This window comes from Eublepharis macularius, chromosome 13 (assembly GCF_028583425.1).
Source record: "Eublepharis macularius isolate TG4126 chromosome 13, MPM_Emac_v1.0, whole genome shotgun sequence".
NCBI classification, from domain to species: Eukaryota; Metazoa; Chordata; class Lepidosauria; order Squamata; family Eublepharidae; genus Eublepharis; species Eublepharis macularius.
This window is the reverse complement of record NC_072802.1, coordinates 52,145,955-52,165,212: the sequence shown is the minus strand read 5'-3', so window position 1 is coordinate 52,165,212 and position 19,258 is coordinate 52,145,955. Positions and strand designations below refer to the sequence as shown.

The following is a 19,258-nucleotide window of genomic DNA, read 5'->3' as shown; positions in this document are numbered from 1 at the left end:
TTATGGCGCCCTCTGATACGGTTGTCAAGGGCAACGCGCGACGCCGTTTTTTCCCCCTGTGGCCTCTGCGAGTGTTTCAAAGCCGACCAGGCTGCGAGGGAGTTTGAGGCGTCCATGTTCCATATAGAGGGGACAGGCCTCGGAAGAGAAGGGGGAGAGTGGTGGACAGCGGGCACCCCGAAATGTGGGGCGGGGAAGAGGCCTGCAGAGACTCCTAAGTGCTTGGGAGGAGCGTTTCGTGTAAATGGAGATTGCTGAGGCGATCCCTGCTAGAGAATTGTAGTATTGGCAGGGTGATCCTATAGACAGAAACCTTTAAGTGTATGTGAGAAGCCCTGGAACCTAAATTTAATAGTCCTTAAAGAAAAGAGGGTCAGTTGGGGGGGGGGTGGATCTTGAGGCTAAGTTAGAGGGTCTGTGAGCTGAGTTAGTATTCATGAGCTTTCAAAGAGCGTGGCTCTAGACAGGCACGGATGCCAGAAGTGGATCCGAAAGGCATCCCATAGTGTAACCAGCTCTTAATTGTGGCAGGTGATGCTTTCTGGGAACAGGAAAGAGACAGATGAGCTAGCCTGGCTAGAGACCCTGGAGATGTTAGAAAGAGTCATCTAGTAGCCTTGTGCTGGGCTCACCGTGCACAGAGATGTTTATGCATGAGTTTCATGCTGCAGCTACGTCTGCTTAGAGGAGTCTGTTTGTGCAAGCCTTGGATGTTGTGGTTTCCTTTCCCTCTTTCATGGCAAAGCTAGATGGGCAAAGAGAATACATCTCTGCACTAATCCTCATTGTCCAAAAGAGCTTATGAGTGAGGTTTGCTTGTTTTGTGCTTTTTTGTCACTTGACTAAATTAACTAAAAAAGTTAGAGCAGTTCTGCAGTCGCTGCCTTTGAGGTTGCATTTAACCTGCGGATGCATGGGGAAAGGTTCGGCTGTAGTAACTGGAGCTGGGGCCTATTGAAAGTGTTTAACAAGGCGGTTGAGCAGCGACGGAAAGATGCCATCGAATCCAAAGACAGACCCTCGATACTTTGTCCTTATCAAGCCTTTGCCCATCCCCACTCAAAAAGGGCAGAAAGTACAGGCTCGAAGCGGCCTTGTCTACAATTGCTGGGAGCACACGAGAGAACAGGTTTTCCGGGAGAACTATCATCGGAGGAACAAACAACTCACACAACAAGGCTACTTTACCCCCAGCTGGAAACCTTATCAAGATTTTGGAGACCCTCTTTTCCTTGAACCAAAGAGACTCACCCTCCATGGCCTGGGACAATTGCCCCCGGTAAGTGTGCTGCTGTTCCATTTTTTCCCCATTCCTGCATGTTTTCGATAATAGTTATTGGGTGGTCTCCTTGTGAAAGGGATATGATGCTTGAAAGCACTGGATCACGTTTATTAAAAGACAAAACAAAAGGTCTGGAAGCAGGCTCTCTATTGCTAAGTTGATGCTGTACTTTGTACTGTACTGGCCTCTTGCACTGGTAGCCACTTTCTCCTGTGAAAAGGCTTTAGGAAGGTGGGGTTGGCTGGCTAGGGGATTCTCTCAGACTCTCCACTTCATCCAACATGGTTGCATGAGTTAAAGGTCTTTATTCAGATAAAACTCCATAGAAATGCCCTGTTACATAGAGATTGCCCAGAATGCTGAATTACAGTCTTCCCCATGCAGTTATACTCCAATTCCCCTCCCCCAGTCCAAACAAGTCAGTTGAAGTCAGCGAAAGTCCTGTAAAAGATGCCCAGCCTAAGTTCCCACACCTGGTTCCCGCACAGCTGCACTGATAAAGTCTCTTAGCAAAGCATAAGCATAGTGAAGGAAGCTACACTACAGGAAGAAAGCCCATTCCTGCCCCCCCAGCCGGGAGATTGCATGCCAATGCTTCGGTTTTTGATTCCATTAACTCTTCCAAATTTCCACTTTGTTAGAGACCCCAAGGCTTCAGTGCAGAATCTGATGGTTCGGGGCTGGGAACTAGTCTAGTGAATGCATGCTTGGGCCTCAATGTCCTGTTTAGGCATATAGGCAATAGTGGTATCAGCTATTGTGACTGGCAGGCAGTACGAAGCCTCTGGATTGGTCAGACCTGGAATAAATACTGGCCTTGTCCAGTTGAAAAAGCAGGACCTTCTGCTTCTAGCCTTGGTCTCTTGGTTGGCCCTTCAGTGGTGAAGGATGAACTTTGATATGGCCATCTCTAGTACTAGTTGACCCTGGCATCTCTTGTGTGACTAATAGAGCTTGATTGCTTTTGAAAACATCTCCAGTCTTTCAGTGCTCTCTGAGGCCATAACTTTCTGCCACCCGCTCTCCCTGTTCTGAGGCTGCTTCCAAATGGCCCAACTGAGACCTCTGAGCATTTGTTTAGGAACTGTGAAATGAAATGTTACCTTCTCTCCAGAGATAGGCACTCATTAAGCAGGCAGTTCTGATTCATTGCAAGTCAAGGAATGCTGTTCCCCAACCAGCATTTTGATAACCCGACTCTTTCCAAGCTGTGTTAAAAGGTCTGATTGTGTGTTTGTGTGTGAGTCAGACAGACAGACAGACTGAATGAACCCCCTTTTCTCTGTTTGGAGAGTTAATTGCCGTGGCAAATTCATCTGCCAAACCCATGGGGTGGCTTGTTGACTTAAAGAAAAGAGACCTTCTTTGGAAATACTCAAAACAATTCTGCCTTTTCCAATATGTAATTCCACTGATGCCCCTTCCCTGCTTTGTACTTATAATAAGACTCCCTTGGGTAATTATGTGCTGTACATAAAGCAGATGTGCAATGAGATGGATAACTGCATCCAGCCACAAAGACACAGAAGAAAATGAAGCCGCTGCTGTTGACAACGTTTGCATTAGTGTTATCTTGCTACTGTAGTTAAGACCTGCAGGGCCTACCATTAAAGATTGCAGAGATACATGGGCAAAAGATATTTTAACTCATTTCCCCCATTGTAGTGGGCAGCAACCCTTTACCTCTCTTTTGATTTGCATAGGGCAGTGAACAGCTTAGGTGTGCATTATGCTGAGAGCTTTGCCAAAGCTTTTGCCGGTGGTCCTTGGCCTCACTCTGAGATCACATGGGGAAAAGCTGTGGATCTGTTTAAGGGGTGATGATCTATGGGTCAAGGGCTGCGTTGGGGGCGATAAGAAGGAAGGAAATTAGAGTAGGTGGAAATTGTGATTCAAAATTCTCATTGATTTCCTGCCCTTCTCTGTGTTTTCTCTCGTTGGTGACTGTTCTAGATAGGGAGATACAATGCATAAAGAAAAAGATTACCCATCCAAAATTCTTTCAGAAAGACTGAGTTAAAGGGAGGAGCTGTGGCTATTATCGGTGATTTAAAAAACCTTGCTTAGCAAGCACAAAGAGCCAGGTTCAGTTTCCAGCAGTTTAAAAGGATCAGGTAGTGGGTGATGTGAAAGAACCCACCTGGAGAGTTGCTGCCAGTCAGAATGGACAGTACTGACCTTGATAGACAATGACTTGACTTGGTATAAGGCAGCTTCATGTCACTTAAAAGTCTCACCTGCTACATTCTTCAAATGTGGATTTTCAGCCCGGAGGGGGTTTAGATTCCATTTCTGCTCTGAACTTGCCAACTAGCATGGGCAAGTGTCCTTCAGACTCAGTTTCTTGATTTGCTGAGAGGAAATAACTGTGCTTCCCTCACATGGTTATTGTGTAAATTAATGTAATAAAAAAACTGTCAAGCACTTTGCCGAATGCAGAGTTGAAGAACTCTTTTCTATGGTGGACAAGTACTCTGGAGATCATTGGCTGTTACCATGGCTCGATGGGAAAATGTGCCTAAGCTTATCAGCTACAAATGAATCAGTTTGGTTTTATATCAGTTTGCCAAGATTGTGAATGGACACTTGCTGACTCACCTACAATGAATAAGAATTCTTTCTGGAGAATCAGGTATGAAAAAAAAATTCTATAATTTGAAAGAGTTGCTTCTTCTTTTCTTTCAAGCCACTAATATATCTCAACTGGATAATGTAAGTATGTGCTGGGAGACGGGCTGATTAAGAACTGCTGTTAGTAGAAACCCTTTTTGCAAAGCTGAGAGTAACTGCCAGAACTTTCTACTGAGAATACTGGGAATGGTAGTTTGTTGTGAGCATAGAGTTCACTGTTGGATATTCTAGCCATCCTCTCAGAACGTCAGTTCCCTGATGTCATGTCTGAGCCCCATCCATGCCAATACTCATGCTAATACTGACTTGCTGTTCTGAACCAATGTTTCATGCTGTAACTCTGTGTCATATTGCCAATGCCATAACTCTTTCTTTCACAGGCTTCTGGCAGGTGCTTTATCTAATGGACTGTAGGAACTTTCGGTGTTTCTGACCTTGTAGACAGCTCACTCCCGTGCATTGCTATGTCTTGACCTTTTGCTTTCTCAGTGACTCTACTTGATAGTACAAATATGTGACGTTCTCACACAAGTTCGCATCAAAAATCCTATTTACTATTGGGAGGGGGGAAGGAGCAAAGCGTGTGTACTAAGAGGAAGGATTTTCCACATATCACTATTCCTGTCAATCTTGCTCTTACTGCTCAGATGCTTACCTTGCTTCTGAGTAACCCTATGGACATATCTGTGGAAATGATTTGATTTCTGAATAAAAACCATTTAACCAAGAGCCTGGATTTCTTGTTGCAATGGTACAGGGATCTATGTGCCATAGCCTATCATCCATAGCCTGACACCTGGGTTCCCTTGAAGAAAAAAGTGGCTATTAAACAACTTTTAAATTTATGCACTAGTCATGTTCAAGGGAACAATGCACCACTGAATCCTAAATCAGAGGCACTGGAAGGATTTGGGGGTACTTGTTTTCATTCACAGGGTCTCATATGTTTCAGTATCTGCTTATTGTAAAGTCTCCTGTGCTTTGTGACATGAGGCTAGGAAAGGAGTGCCTGGAGCTCGTGACAGTTGAGCAAGCCACCGTAAGAGCTCTTTCAGTTGCTCATTGCAGTTGAGCTCTGCACAATTGGCATTCATTTTTCCCTGACACTTTTGATCATTTGCTCGATTTGATTAAAAGCCCACACTTGTCCATGGATGAAGTTTAGATGTGGACAGGGAAAATGAACTCATTTTTAAACCATCATCAGAGCTGTTTCTAGTGGATGGTTTTGTCCTTCACTGTCATCATGCAGCAAGCACACAGCAGTTAGTGATGACAGTTAATCGTGAAAATGAGGAATTAGGGACTCCTTATCCAAGTTCACAAAATCCATGCCTAGGGTTGCTTTCATTCCACTCTGACCATTTTCTACCCTCTGACCACCTAACTTTTCCTCGCATTATCTATTCAACTAGATTGGGGTGAGGGAATCCTTTTCCAAGTAGCCATTTATGAACACATTGGAACTTTTTTAAAAAAGCATGTGTGTTTCCAGATGTTCTTGTATTTTGTTCCTGCCAGCTGTACTCTCCAGTTGCACCAATACAAGAGATTCTGGGTCCATAACAGCACATACAATGTGACACGCTGGAGCCATTTCGCAATTGCTGACAACCTTCAGCTGTGGAAAAGATGATATCATCAGATCTCAAAAATAAACTGGGTAGCCCCAACTTAAGTGAGTTATGAGACTGTTGAGTTTTTCAAATTGAAAACTCCAGAAGAAGCATTTTATGGCTTTCTCTTCCCATCAGCTTTTGGAATTCGGTTTCAGGATCAGTTCAGCTGCATTACGATTAGTATGGTTGTGTTACATGGCAATTATTTTAGAGGCTTCCATGCTTGCTTCATCCCAGGCCAGGCAGTTTTGTCACAATTGCTATGTTAGAATACTAGTTGCGGGTGATACAAATTTTGAACTTGAAAATAGGTTTCTAAGTACAGAAGGTCATGTCTGAAACAAAGAGCCTTGCAATTCTAAATTTCTTGCCTGTCCTTCAACCCCCCTGCTTGCTTTTCTTCAGATTTCACATTGCTTGCTGTTCCTTTTTGTTCCTTTATGCAGCTTCATAATCACATGCCAACCTGTCAGGCTTTCCATTCTGATGCCGAGTTGTCTTTTTTGAAATTGGCAAATGAGTTTTTCACCTCAAAGTATGGATCCACTGGCTGTGCTTCTCTACATTCTATGACTCTTTGATATTCCTTCTGCCTTGCCCTCAGTTTCTGTGGTATTATCCATTTGGCTTCCCTGGTATTGCCTTTTTGTCGGTTAAGGTCTCAGGCCTCTCCTGGTTGCCCCTGGATAGCCCCTGGAAATGTTCAGAGTTGAGAACAACTTGCTCAAGGCTGTGTAATAAACTGTGGCAGAGATGGGAATTGCACCTCATTCTACCTGTGGGGTGGTGGCAGTTTTACTTTAAGTTCCTGCTCCCTCTTTTTTTCATTGACCTCTCCTGAAAGTATCTGCCTCTTATTATTATTATTTTATTTGTTTATCTGTCACATCTGTATCTGTCCCTTCTTCCAGGATGCTCAGGCAAGCATACTGCCCAGTGGTCCTGTGGAGATTGCTGAGGCTGACAGCTGGTGACTTGCTGTCCATACAGATTTGCAGTTGAGTGGAGATTTGAACCCAATCCATGCCCACTATATAAAACTAGTGTAACACTGCCCATTCTATTGCCTTCTTTCCCCTTGTTGCTCTTGCTGTATCTCTAGTTTCCCTAGCAACCCAGCAAGGAGGCAGCGACACAGCATCTTCTTTGGGGGCTCCCTTCAGGCAACTGTCTCACTTCACCAGCTGCGGGGGGGGGGGGAGGGTTCAGCCTGTCACTCTTCAGCCTGGAGGGAACTGTTGAGAGCTGCCCACTCATGGATGCCAACATTGCAGTGCCACTTTCGAGCATGGCTGGGTTAGAATAGCCAATTGCCCTTGCTGTGAATTTTAAGAAACTAATCCTCTCCCCCCTTCCTTACAGCAGTTTGCTAAAGATGATACTGTCAGGACAAACAATGTTTTAATGGCTGTGTGACATGAAAGCCCTGGGACTAATGGAACACAACCTAGAAATCAAAGCTGAGTGAATGTTTAAGGCTTCTAGACTGCAATTATGATATAGTCTCTGCCTGCAGCTGTCATTACAATCACCAAATGTCAGTAGCGATTAGTTCTCTCTTGGAAGGTCAAATAACAATGGTGAGGACGTCAGAGGAACGATAGTGAGCCCTACCAGCGGGCAAAGCAAGGGCAGCCCTTTGTGTTTCCCCTAATGCTTAAACTTGAACTTCATAAAAATGTCATCCTTTGAGTGTGTTAGTAGACCCTTTCCAGGTTCAAGAAATGAGAGGTTATTTGGAGGAGTTCTTTGAGATTTTTCTCTACTGAAGGCCCATTTTTAGGACTGTCTTGAAATTTTGATACCCTGGGTCAAGACTTGTCAGTAGACAATATTCATGTGTGAGGAAGTGAGATGGGTGAAGTTTATAAGCCAAGGGAGAACTTTAAATTGCCTCCTACCTCTCCTGTCCCTCAATGTTGCCCTAGTTCTTTATCCCTTCACCACATGCACCTGTCCTGGTTCCAGAATAGCCCAATGGATGATCCCACCACTGATTCTTCTCCTCTGTGCTGCTTGAAGTGCAGTTCTCTTCATCTGGCAGACTGGCAAAGGCTACAGTTGACCTGCCAGCTAGAGAGGGCTACATTTCAAGCAAGCAATCGGAGCTTCTCTTGGCTCCTGGTCCATAAGTCCCACTCAGAGCCAAGCTACAAGTGACACCTGACACAGGTTGGACACTTATCAGCTTCCCTCAAGTTTTGATGGGAAATGTAGGCATCCTGGTTTTACAGCTTGGCTCTCCATTACAGCTGCAAGACCAGGATGCCTACATTTCCCATCAAAACTTGAGGGAAGCTGACAAGTGTCCAACCTGTGTCAGGCGTCACTTGTAGTTTAGCTCATAGTTTCTTTAAAGAAGTCATACTTCCCTCCGAAGCAGCGCAGAAGTTGAACACTCATCAGCAACTCCAGTGGAAATGTAGATCAAGCAGCACCAGTTGTTTCTGGGCTGTTTCTTGGAGAAACAAGCTGATGTGAATGTACCTTAATTTACCTGTGACATCAGTCATCTACTTGATCATGTTTATATCTTGCAGGTCACATCTATATGAAAGTTTGGGGTTAGAATCTCTGTAGAGTTAGAATCTTTGACAATCCCTAATCTAGAGAGAGAAAAAGAAAGCTTGACGGGGATTGGATGGATCCCAGTGGGACGAACATTATGTTTTTGTAAATGTGCATCTTGCTCTTGACATAGTCATGGGCACATTAAGAATATTTTTTATCATATATACCTTTTTTGGTATTGATTTTTTTTTAAAAAAAGCACAAGAACTGAATTCTGAATCAAACCAAACACCATTTTCCAGCATTCTTTTACCAACAACAGCCAGCAAGGAGCTTCTGGCTGCCCACAACAGTTTTCTTCTATGGTTTAATGTTGACAGGTATACTGCCTCTGTACCTGAAGGTTGCAGTTAGCTGCCTTGGCTAATAGCTGTTGATTAAGCCTCACAGTGAATTTATTTAATATTTTTCTCTAATGCCATTAAAGTTAGTGGCCATCCCCACATTCTGTGATGTATGTGGTTCACAGGCTTACACACCTAAATACATGGATACTTCTTGGGAATATTTCAGTCTCTAGCCAGTCCATGTCCATCATGATGAATGGCTATATTTAATTTCACTTTTCAAACTCTGTGTTCAGTTTTGTTGATTTTCATTTTTTTTTTTTTGCCCAATTGCTTCAGTTTTTCAAGATCACTTTTCATTAGAGAGCTGGTATAGCACAGTAGTTAAGTGGTTCAGCTGTGAATCAGCACTCTACTGGTTTGAATCCTACTACTGCCATGAGTTCGGTAGGTGGCCTTGAATAAGCCGCTCCTCTCAGCCCCAGCTCTCCAGCTGCCTTGTGGGGATGATAATAATAACTAACTTGTTCACTGCTCTGGGTGAGACATTAAGACGTCTAGAAAAGCAGTATATAAGTGCTGCTATTATTATTATTATTATTATTATTATTATTATTATTTGAAACACAATCAACAATAAGCAGAGGTCACATGTTATTGTTGATTGGCCTTGCTAAGCTGATACAAGTTTCTGCCAGAGATCTAAGTATCAACCAGATATCGGCGTAATATGTACGCTGTTCCAAATAGCGCCGTCTTTTGCAGTTCTGTAGGTGTTATGTCAGAAAGCGGCAGTTTTTCCATATGAACTGCAAATTTTTTCGAGATGATTCCAGGTGCCCTGATGACAATGGGCACTTGGTTGTATGCTTCATCCATAGTCGGGTGGTTTCTGTTGCCAGATCTCTATATTTAATCATTTGTTCTTGTTCTTTTTCTTCAACTCTGGCATCCCCAGGAATTGCAGTGTCGATTATCCAGACCATTATGTCTGGTGTATTATGTTCAAGGTGCCGATCAGTTTGAATTCTGAAATCCCACAAGATCTTGACTTGTTCATTTTCTAGCACCTTTTCTACCTGATGTTCCCATGAATTCTTTGATACTGACAAGTTATACTTTTTACACAATGACCAATGAATCAGCTTTGTGACCCTGTCATGTCTAGCTTTGTAGTCCATCTGTTCAATTTTGCTGCATTCAGGAGATAAGGTGGGACACAATTTCATCTTTTTCCTGGCAAAGTCGACATTTTGGATTTTCACTGATTTTCTGAATTTTGAATACATCAAGAGAGTACAGAGAAATTCTGAAGTCAAGATTAAATGGTGGAAATACGATCAAGGCCATAAATACATGGGTGATTCCAGTGAGCAGGTATTCAGCTGTAATAATAGGATGGACTCAAAGTGATTTGGAAAAAATTGGATGGAAAAACACAAAAACTAATGAACGTGCATCACTCTTTACACCCGAAAGTGATATTGACAGGTTATATTTACCATGAAAAATTGGTGGAAGAGGACTGTTACAAGTACACCAGGTAGTGGAATTAAAAAAGAGAGACCTGAATGATTACATCAGCAGAAGTACAGAAAAATTACTCCAGGCTGGGGAAACGGAGAACATATTAAAAACAACCAAAACAAAGGCTGAATACAAGAAGAAAGAGTTTGAGAACAGATTAAATAGCTGGAAGAACAAACCATTACATGGGCAACATCTAAAAAATATTGAAGGAAAAAGTGACAGCAGCCTAACTTGGGCATGGTTGAAGATGGGTACAACCAAGAAAGAAACTGAAGGTCTGATCTTCGCAGCACAAGAACAAGCATTGCAAACGGATGTTATGAAAGCCAAAATTATTATTATTATTATTATTGATCATGTGATACTTCCATGTTAAGGTTTTTCTTTCATGAAAGGTTTCTTAAAATCCATCAGAACCTCTCTCTAGGAGTTGCCCAAAAAGCAGGGAAAACTCTTCTTGCTTGTTTCAGTCTACAAGTCAGTGGTTCCTTGTTTTCTAAATATTTCAAACAATTGTTGTGTCTGTATGTGTGCCAACCTGCAAATGGGCACAAGGTGACTTGGATGATCTGGATTCTTATGTGACATTTTAAAAAAACTCAGAAGACACAGCCAATGTTTTTGCTCTTCTGAGGCTGGACCAGCTGTTGTGTGAGGAATTGGTGCCAAGAGGCTTGTCATGCTGCATTTTTCATGTTGTCAAGATGTATAGTATATTTGTTTCTTACACTAGATGTCTGTGTGACACTTGCACATCGAGGTTCTCAAAGCATTTCCAAGCCCTTGAGGGGTGCATTTGGAGATTGCTGGCCAAAAGCTTTGTTAGTGAGTGTTTTTGAAACTCTTGGTGAGGGCTTAATTTGAGCAGGGGATCACTAGCCCTGGAACCAGTCTGAATTCTAGAGCTTAACCCTGGAACATGTGAAGAGAATGATCATCAGTCATATTTGCAACCCAGCCTGTCCTCTGAAGAATTCACAAGTATGACTATTTCTTTAAGAAATAGATTGTACGTGTGAATAGATTACCATAGACAACATTTCCGTACCTCAAATGAGCTTCAGACACATACAGTGAAATCCTCAGCAGAGTTACTCCAGTCTAAGCACATAGATTTCAGAGGGCTTAGATTGCAGTAACTGTTTAGGATTTTATCCTGGATTCAGGGTTTTTTTCTAAAAATGTCTTGGTTTTCAGCTACCAGCTGCTAGTGCTGAGGCCAATAAAAGGAGGGGATGTGGCAGGTGGGCACCATCCATCATGCCTAAATCCATCTCCAGCTGAGAATCTCTCTCCTAAAGAACATTTTACATTGAATTGTAATGAAGTTTGTAATGGATTTTGATTGCTGTGAGCTATTTGGGGAGTCAAGTTTTAACAGAAAGGCATTATAAAGAAACATTCCAGACCTTAAGCCTACATGGGAACCATACCTTCTAACCTACCACTTTTTAGGCCCAGATTTGGAGTGATAAGCTGTGCTCAGTGTACACTCAGAGGTGTCTTTTAAAATTATTAGTTCACAAGTTTCCTTACGTAGTATAGTTTGGAGCTGGGGTAACATAGTGGCAAACTTGTGAGCAATGAACTGGGAATTCTTATCATCCTCCCATTTGCAAAAAGTTGACCTATCTTAAAGGGCTGTTGTCTGAGAGTGTGAGATTTTATGCTTGCGCAGTTGCAAACCTTGGCTGGTTCCAAAGTTCGTTACATCCGATGAAGTAGGCTGTGACCCATGAAAGCTTCATTTTTAGTACATTTGTTCTGTCTTTATGGTCACACAAAATCTTCTAGGTTTATTGAGATAATATCCAGTAAGCTCTCAAGAAGTTATTTGTAAATGCTGAATATTGCTATTTTATAGTTTCCAAATACTTACTTGCTATATACTTACTTGTTATATCTCACCCTCACCTAGGTTTCCCTCCCCGTCCAGCAGTCTCCCGTCTAAAGCAGCCCCACATGTCCCCAAACTACTCAGGCCCCGCCCCATTATTACCAGCACTGAAGAAAGCTTATGGGGCCAAGCCCTACTTGGAATTAAGCCCTTCCTGTGGCTCCAGTTTATGTCTTCAATTATGACTTTGTGAACATGTACCTGCCATTTTTTATAATAACTGCACTGTGGTGAGGGCTGTTTGCTTCGAAGTAAATACCTTGTGTGTGGGGGGGTAGTGTCTCCAGTTTCCTCTTGAATGGGGAATAGATGGAAAACTAAACACTGAATGGGATAGATAAAGACCCTAGGAAATGAATAGTTTCATTAGCAACATTTAACAAACAAGATTTGGAGAGAATTGTGGGAAGCTAAAATCTTTGGCGTTCATCCTAACAACTGTGGAAATGAAAGGAACAAAGCAAAAGGAATCTAAGAAGCAGAAACAGAGATATTGTGTACAGTAGAACAATTTTTTAAAAAAATTACGAAAAAGGAAAGTGTTGGCTCATGTGGCTACACTGGGAAAATGCTGTGCTTTTTAGATACCCTGGCTGGGAAAAGAATCAAGGCTGACCAAAATAACACAGGGATTCTAAGCGTGTCTGTAAGAATGGCATTAATTGGATTTACATCAGAAACGGCTTTTGCATTTTAATTCCAAAAGGCAGCAATCCAGAACTAATTTACTGCAGAGCAGTCCTGTTAAAACCATTCGGACTGCTCCAGAAGGAGGAGGGTTGTGGATTTACAGTGGAAGGCATGTAACATTTCTTCAAGAGGCAAGGAAATGGAAAAGATACCTGGATGGAGATGAGAATATAATGGAAGAAAATAAACGTGTTAGGTAGTTCCTTTATTTTTCCTAATAGGGTCTAACCTGACATTTCTATGGTGGGGGTTGCTTGATGCAAGACATCAAGGGCAAACACCAGTCAATGTTAGGCACTTCAAAGTCTCAGTGATTTCACTGCTCAAGTTGAGCCAAACAGAGTATTAAGAATGTGCTTACGTCTCTCATAGCTTCCAGTTTTTTAGAAGTGAAAACAGGGACATGTTTATAATACACCTATTTTTGTACCAAGGATCACTGCCAGAATTACCACCCAACACACATTACATAATGTTGAAGGTACTGCTATATGTTGTTACTGGTTATTCAGTAACATGCAGATGGGCAGCCATGTTATTCTGCAGCAGCAAAATAAAACAGGAGTCCTGTGACACCTTAAAGAGTAGCAATATTTATTCTAGCAAAAGTTTTCTCCCTTCATCAAACGGAGCTCCATCAGGCCCGATTTGTAGAAAGGGGAGGGAGTATATTTCACTATCTTGTCCTTCACCGATGCATCAAATTAGAGGCATATTTGTTGTTTAAGTTATAATAGAAAAACATGATTGTCTAATAGTATGTTACTTGTTTGAAATATAGTTAAGCAGCTTCATTGTATGAACTGGCAAGCTGTGCTCAGCATGGTGCTTTATTGTTCATGCTTTTACCTGCATGGGCACGAGGGACCAGGTGCATCCACTTCTCTCCTGAGCAGAGAGATCTAACTTCCAGAGACCCGTAGGGCGAGATATGAACATTTAAGGAGGACAACCCAAGCTTCTTGCACGAATAACATTTTTTACCTAGAATCTATAAAAGGCAAAAATAGGAGCAGCAATTTACAAAGAACGGATAGCGGAAAACAAAGGAGCTATCCCTGGTAGATGGTAATAGCTGGAGCATATGCTCTCTCCCGCTGAAATCCATGGGATTTACAATGCCCACCGAAGCCTGTTTACTCATATATAATGTCTCACAGTGTTTGTTGGACTTGTTCCCTAGTAATGCTTTTAGGAGTTCTAACTTAGTTGGATCATGCCTCCAAGTATTTTGCTCCTGACGGCCAGGATCCCCCCCACCCCCAGATTAATTCATATCCTATTTGCTCTACTTTAATTAAGTTTCCTTATTTCTAGGGAGATGAGAATTTAGTAAAAATAAATGTGAAAGCTGAGTGGGAAAAAAATGAAAAGGAAACATTACCAGTTGACATTAATAATGCATACATTAAAAGCCTCTTGGGAAAACATACAATGTAAGTTTAAAACCTCTTTCTAAAACAGGCAAAATATGAAGCAATTTTTTTTCAATTAATGAGGCCCAACTTAGAATAATGCCTGTGCTGCGAAATTAAGCTTCCTGAGAATCTCAGTCTTCATTTCATTTTTAAAAATGCAGAATTCCAGCCCTGTGGCTGCATGGAGATTTGGTGGTGGTGCAGAGACTCCAGTTTGCACATAGAATTCCCTCGTTCACAAGGGCTTCTCCGTTCACTTCCACAGAGGGGATGATGCAACACACAAAGAGTTGCACATACATGCTAGTGTGAGAGCTCTGTGTGGACAACCTGGTACAGATGGGGCTCTTACAGGGCAATCCTAAGCAGAGTTACTCCAGACTAAGCCCATTGATTTCTATGGGCTGAGACTGGAGTAACTCTGCTTAAGATTGCACTGTTCATCAAAGTGAGCATGTAGAAAAGTCCTGGTTCTGAAGGCAGAGCGCAGAAAGACTTCTGCCTGAGTTCTTGGAGAATTGCTGCCAGTCAGGGCAAGATGGATGGATAAATAGTTTGGATGCCACCTGCTGTGAGCCCTCAAGATATAAGCAGGGAAAAAAATAAAATAAAGAAAATGGAAAGAATTGGGCGCAGAACCTTAAGAGTTCTCATAGTTCTCTTTCTACAGTCTGCTCTAACTGGACAAGCTAGCTTATAGCCACTCTGGTCTTACAATGTATAGCAAGAGTGGAGTTGTGGATATATTCTAGGTTGTACTCCATGTGTGAGGAGGGGCCATGATGAAGACCAATAGTGCCAATCAGCAACTTTTACACAGCGTACGCTTAAAACACTAATAACAGAAGACCTGCTGGAACAGAGCAGAGCGGACCAAACACCCATCTACTCCAGCTTCATGTTTCCTTGTGGTCAGCTAGATGTGTCTGTGAATCCCACAAGCAGGACATGAAAGCAGTAGCCACCCCTACTGCTGCCTCCCCCCCCCCCCCGTAAGTGGTTTCTGTGATATGCTGCTTCTTATCATGGAGGTTCTGTTTAAATGTCACGGCTAATAACTCCATGAACCCCCTTTTCAATCAAGCCACTTGCCATTACTGTATCTCATGACAGCAAGTCTTTTAAGTTAACTATTTGTAATGTGAAGAAGTACTTTTCTGTCCAGATCTACCGTTAGTCCCTCCACAATCCTCTGTGTTCTACAACAAGCAAAGGTTTGGGGGCAGGGTGGTAGGGGAGAAGTTCCATAAAAGTAGAAAATCTGAAAGCCACAGAACACCAGTGCACACAAGTAAAGAGGGCGATCTAGCTCTCTTGTTCTCTATGTGGAATCATGTTGCATGTAATTAGTTTTATGTTTGGTTCAGTTTTGTATTGATTTGTTGCAGTCGCTTTCAGCAATGGTGTCACTTTTCTTGAACATGGCATTAGAAAGATGAGATGACTGAATAAACATCCTATTTTAAGCACATGGGCAAGCAGGGGCCTGGGGTTTCCCCCAACCCTGCGTGCATATTTTTTTTGGTGAATGTGACAATGGACAGAGGCCCGGGTGAATTTGAAGAGCACCCTCAGTATATCCTCAGTGTCCAGATCTTGAATGTTCGTGCTTAATTGAAAAACATTTTTTCTCCTTGTGTAAGTTTGACTTAATTTTCTGCCATCTTGATGGACGATTTGCTTTTATGAGTCGAAATGCAAATCCTCTTTCTTGTTCAAGACAGTATGAGAAAGGGCTGAACCTAGGCAATTGCTGGGGGTGGGAGAGAGAGAGAAGCATAAAAGCCAACGACTGCCCTGGGATTCCATCTGAATATGGCCTATAAAAAGCAGCTTTTTAAACGCAATCTGGGAAGACAAGCAGAGGGCTGCCAAACTTGAAGTGATTCAAGAGAACTGATTGCATGTATTTATAGAAGGACGAATTCATTTTTGCCAGGCAGATTGTTCATTTGCTGCTGCCCTATTAAGTGTGTCGTACAGCTAATAACTGCTCTACAATACACACTACCCAGATTCATTTTGATAGCACATTTTAATTTTTTGCAGCTCAGGCTTTAGAAACAGCTCAATTAGGAGGCTTCAGGCTCCCCCTAGTGCCATTTTCCTCTTTCTGGCCTGGGTTCCTTAATAGCTGGACTTGAATCTAGACTGAATACCTACAGCAGAAGATTTGGCTGGCTGGTTTAGAATTCATCCATTGGGCAGCCCTTCAGATCAGTTTGTCAAAATTCACCTCTCTCTCATACAGCACACACACTGCACTCTCTTAAGGCTCTCAACCCTTTTAGGATGTCCACATCTGGGACTGGATCTGGTAATACACTTGTGCAAGGACTATGGTTCTGCTTTGTGTTCTCATCCCCCCAGCAATCCCTTCCAACCCTGGGAAAATTGATTCCTGGGATTGCAGGACCCACATCTAATAATAGGAGTCAAATTGCCCTTCCTGCATCTTCCCTTAGCTGAGTTGCATGGATGGAAGATGGAATAATGAGCAGTTTTGTTTACTGTAGACCACTGACCCACATGGCTATTATTCTGTGCAGATCCCACAACCTTAAGAATCAGCTTTCCTGGGATTGTAAGACATTGCAGGGAAGAGGGGAAGGCTGAGAGAAGTCTCTTTCACTGACAGTCACTGGATCAAACCTCCACTTAAGGTGCTGTTAAGCCTTAAAGTGCTATTAAACCTCTCTACTGCTGTCTCCATGAACATGTGGAAGACAGAAATACAGTTTTCAGTGCTTTTGTATTAGGTTTTTTAATCAATTAATGGCCATCAGGTAGACTTAAAACTACATCTCAACTGTGCTGTGATGTAATTGTTATTTCTGATCATGCCCCCGTTTCATTAGCCCTTTGGTTTCCAGACTGCTAAGTTTATGGCATCTTAATGTCTCCCTTCCTAATGATGAAACTTTTAAAATACAGATAGTAGCAGAGCTAGCAGAGTATTTTAATACTAATCAAGGAACTGCTAGTACTTGTGTTATTGGGATGCTTGTAAAGCTTTTATCAGAGGAAGGATTATTGCATACTTATTGCATAATGTGTCACCTGTGAAATATTCAGTCTGAAGCATACTTTCATTTCTCCTCCCTCAAGGGTGGGGTGGCATTTCAACTGGGGAAAGCATATCTTGCAAGTCATGGTTACAGGGATAATCCCCAACCAGTAATTAAAGTGCTTTGAAATGCATGTAAGATGGGCCTCAATTCAGATGAGGAGGCAAATCCTTCACTTCTGTAAATAGTTTTTATGTGAACAGTTTTTCATGGAAGAGAAGGCCCTGAGAGTTGGCCCCTCCTATATTCCACTGCTCACACACACACACAAAGTATTTGCGTTAACAGTTATTTGTAGAAATGGGCAGATGATGGATCATAGGAATCAGCTCTGAGAGAAAAGAAATAATGATTTGTTGCTTGTTTGGAGTTATAAACTGCCCTGTCCTAAGGGCTTAGGGCAGCTCTCTGCAGTTTAGTTGGATGTGTGGGTCTGTATTTCTTAAAGGGCTTGCAAAAATTGACCACATAAATAGATCCAGGAAAAAGAGAAGGGAGGGGAAAGAGGAGAGAAACAGAGAAAAGCAACATGTAAAGCAGATATACTTTTTTTAAAAGCTGGCCAAGGCATAGAGAATGCTCAGTTCCCTGAACGTGGATGAGTGTATCCGTAGGAGGGATGGAAAAGTGATCCATGAACAAATGCATGATGTGATGCATCCCTTATGCAGTCAAGAGGTGGGGTGTCAACCCCACCTGTGTTCCTTCCTCCATCCGTTGGCTCTTCCATATAGAGCAATTAGTCTCGGGCACTTGGTTAAACCAGGCCACAACTTATGCAATGCTGCCGTGTGTGCAGCCTCAGCATGCCAGCACAATGACTGCTTGGGCTGCAGATATCCAGTGTGCTAACATTGAGAGCTCAGTTGAATTGAGACACTGGTCTCATGCAATGTTCCTGTCTGCCAGCAGCTCATTAATTGAATGTCATGTGGTCCTTATAGTGGGGAAGTATCAGCCCAGTGTCTCTGGGAGCTTGCATACAACAGTGCCTCTGTCTGTCTGCCTCCTTCACCCCGTCTAAATTTATAGTGTAGCGAGAGAAGCAAAACGTGCAGCTGTCAAAGGTTTAGGATGGGGACTACACACATTTTCTTCCAGGCCTTGTTTTTTAGTGTGGGTTGACTCTTGGTTGCCCTCTTCTTTACTTTTCCAGCTCTGCGATGTCCTTTTTGAGATATAGTGATCAGAACTGTACACAGTATTCCAAATGAGGTTCAGCTCTCCAGTTTATCTCCATTCCCCACCATTCCTTCAGCCCATGGTAGCAGACTGTTGTAAACATTCCATTGCTGACAGCTTCCCTCAGAAGATAGATGTTGATGAATCACTTCAGCTCAGGCAAGAGGTGACAGGACTTCAGTCCCATCACATCCCTTAGTGCATTTCAGTATAAATATTTACTGATGAGTGAACGACTCCTGGAAGTTTTTTTCTCCCTGGATGCCACAGTTACTTGGCAGCAGTACTATGTACTGATCATATGCTCTGCCTCATTTTATAGGAACTCCTCAGAGATGATATCTGCTCTGCTCTGGAAGAGGTAGCGGAATTTGAGGAGCCACTGAGTGCTAAGAGGATTCCAGCAAAGGTAAATGTAATGTTTCCATCAAGCACCTGTTACACACATCCCAATGCACTTAATTCAATATGGGCGGCATCGCTGCATATTAGTATAAGAGTGCAGAGTTCATTGCTGTGTAGGATTTGGGTATCACTGGAGTGCAGCTTGAGTTTCCCAATTTATTATTATTGTTTGTTTATAGTCCATCTTTCTCACTGATATCCAAGGTGGATTAAATACTGCAAGTGAATACAGTATAATCAATAGCTCGGACATTCACAGAGCAAAAATACAATGTGATCAGCAGTTAGGATACGCAGTGAAAAAATATAATAGGATATGATAGCAACAAATTTGAAAACTAGCATAAAGCTGAACACATAGATGAAACCTTTCTGAATTAAAGTAGCACAGCATCTTTAGCAACATTGAATTACCCAGCAGCAGACACCAGCAGACAGTACTCAGTAGCCTAGTCTATATATAGTCCCTGTCCCTTACCAGGAACTACATAGAGTATCTCTTTGAGCCCTATAATATGAGTATAAGGCCCTCCTGAATAATTCAGTCTTGCATAGTTTTAAAATTTTGTATTGTGTTACTTGGAGCTTGCCAAGCTATAATATTTTAAATTTTATTTCCAGTTGATATTTTGTCCATACACTGCAGAATGTTAAAATGGTGTGACTGACATGTCCAGT

General features: G+C 42.3%; 1 protein-coding gene across 1 annotated transcript in view; it reads left to right on the top strand.

Annotated features, from left to right (window-relative positions):
• The first annotated feature begins 771 nt into the window (after positions 1 to 771).
• Positions 772 to 19,258, top strand: part of CCDC60 (coiled-coil domain containing 60) — a 62,690-nt gene continuing 44,203 nt past the window's right edge. Inside the window, exons 1-2 of the mRNA XM_054996704.1 lie at positions 772 to 1,279; positions 18,498 to 18,584. Of these exons, the coding sequence (XP_054852679.1) occupies positions 995 to 1,279; positions 18,498 to 18,584 (372 nt within the window). The 5' untranslated portion in view covers positions 772 to 994. The remainder of the gene's footprint in view (positions 1,280 to 18,497; positions 18,585 to 19,258) is intronic.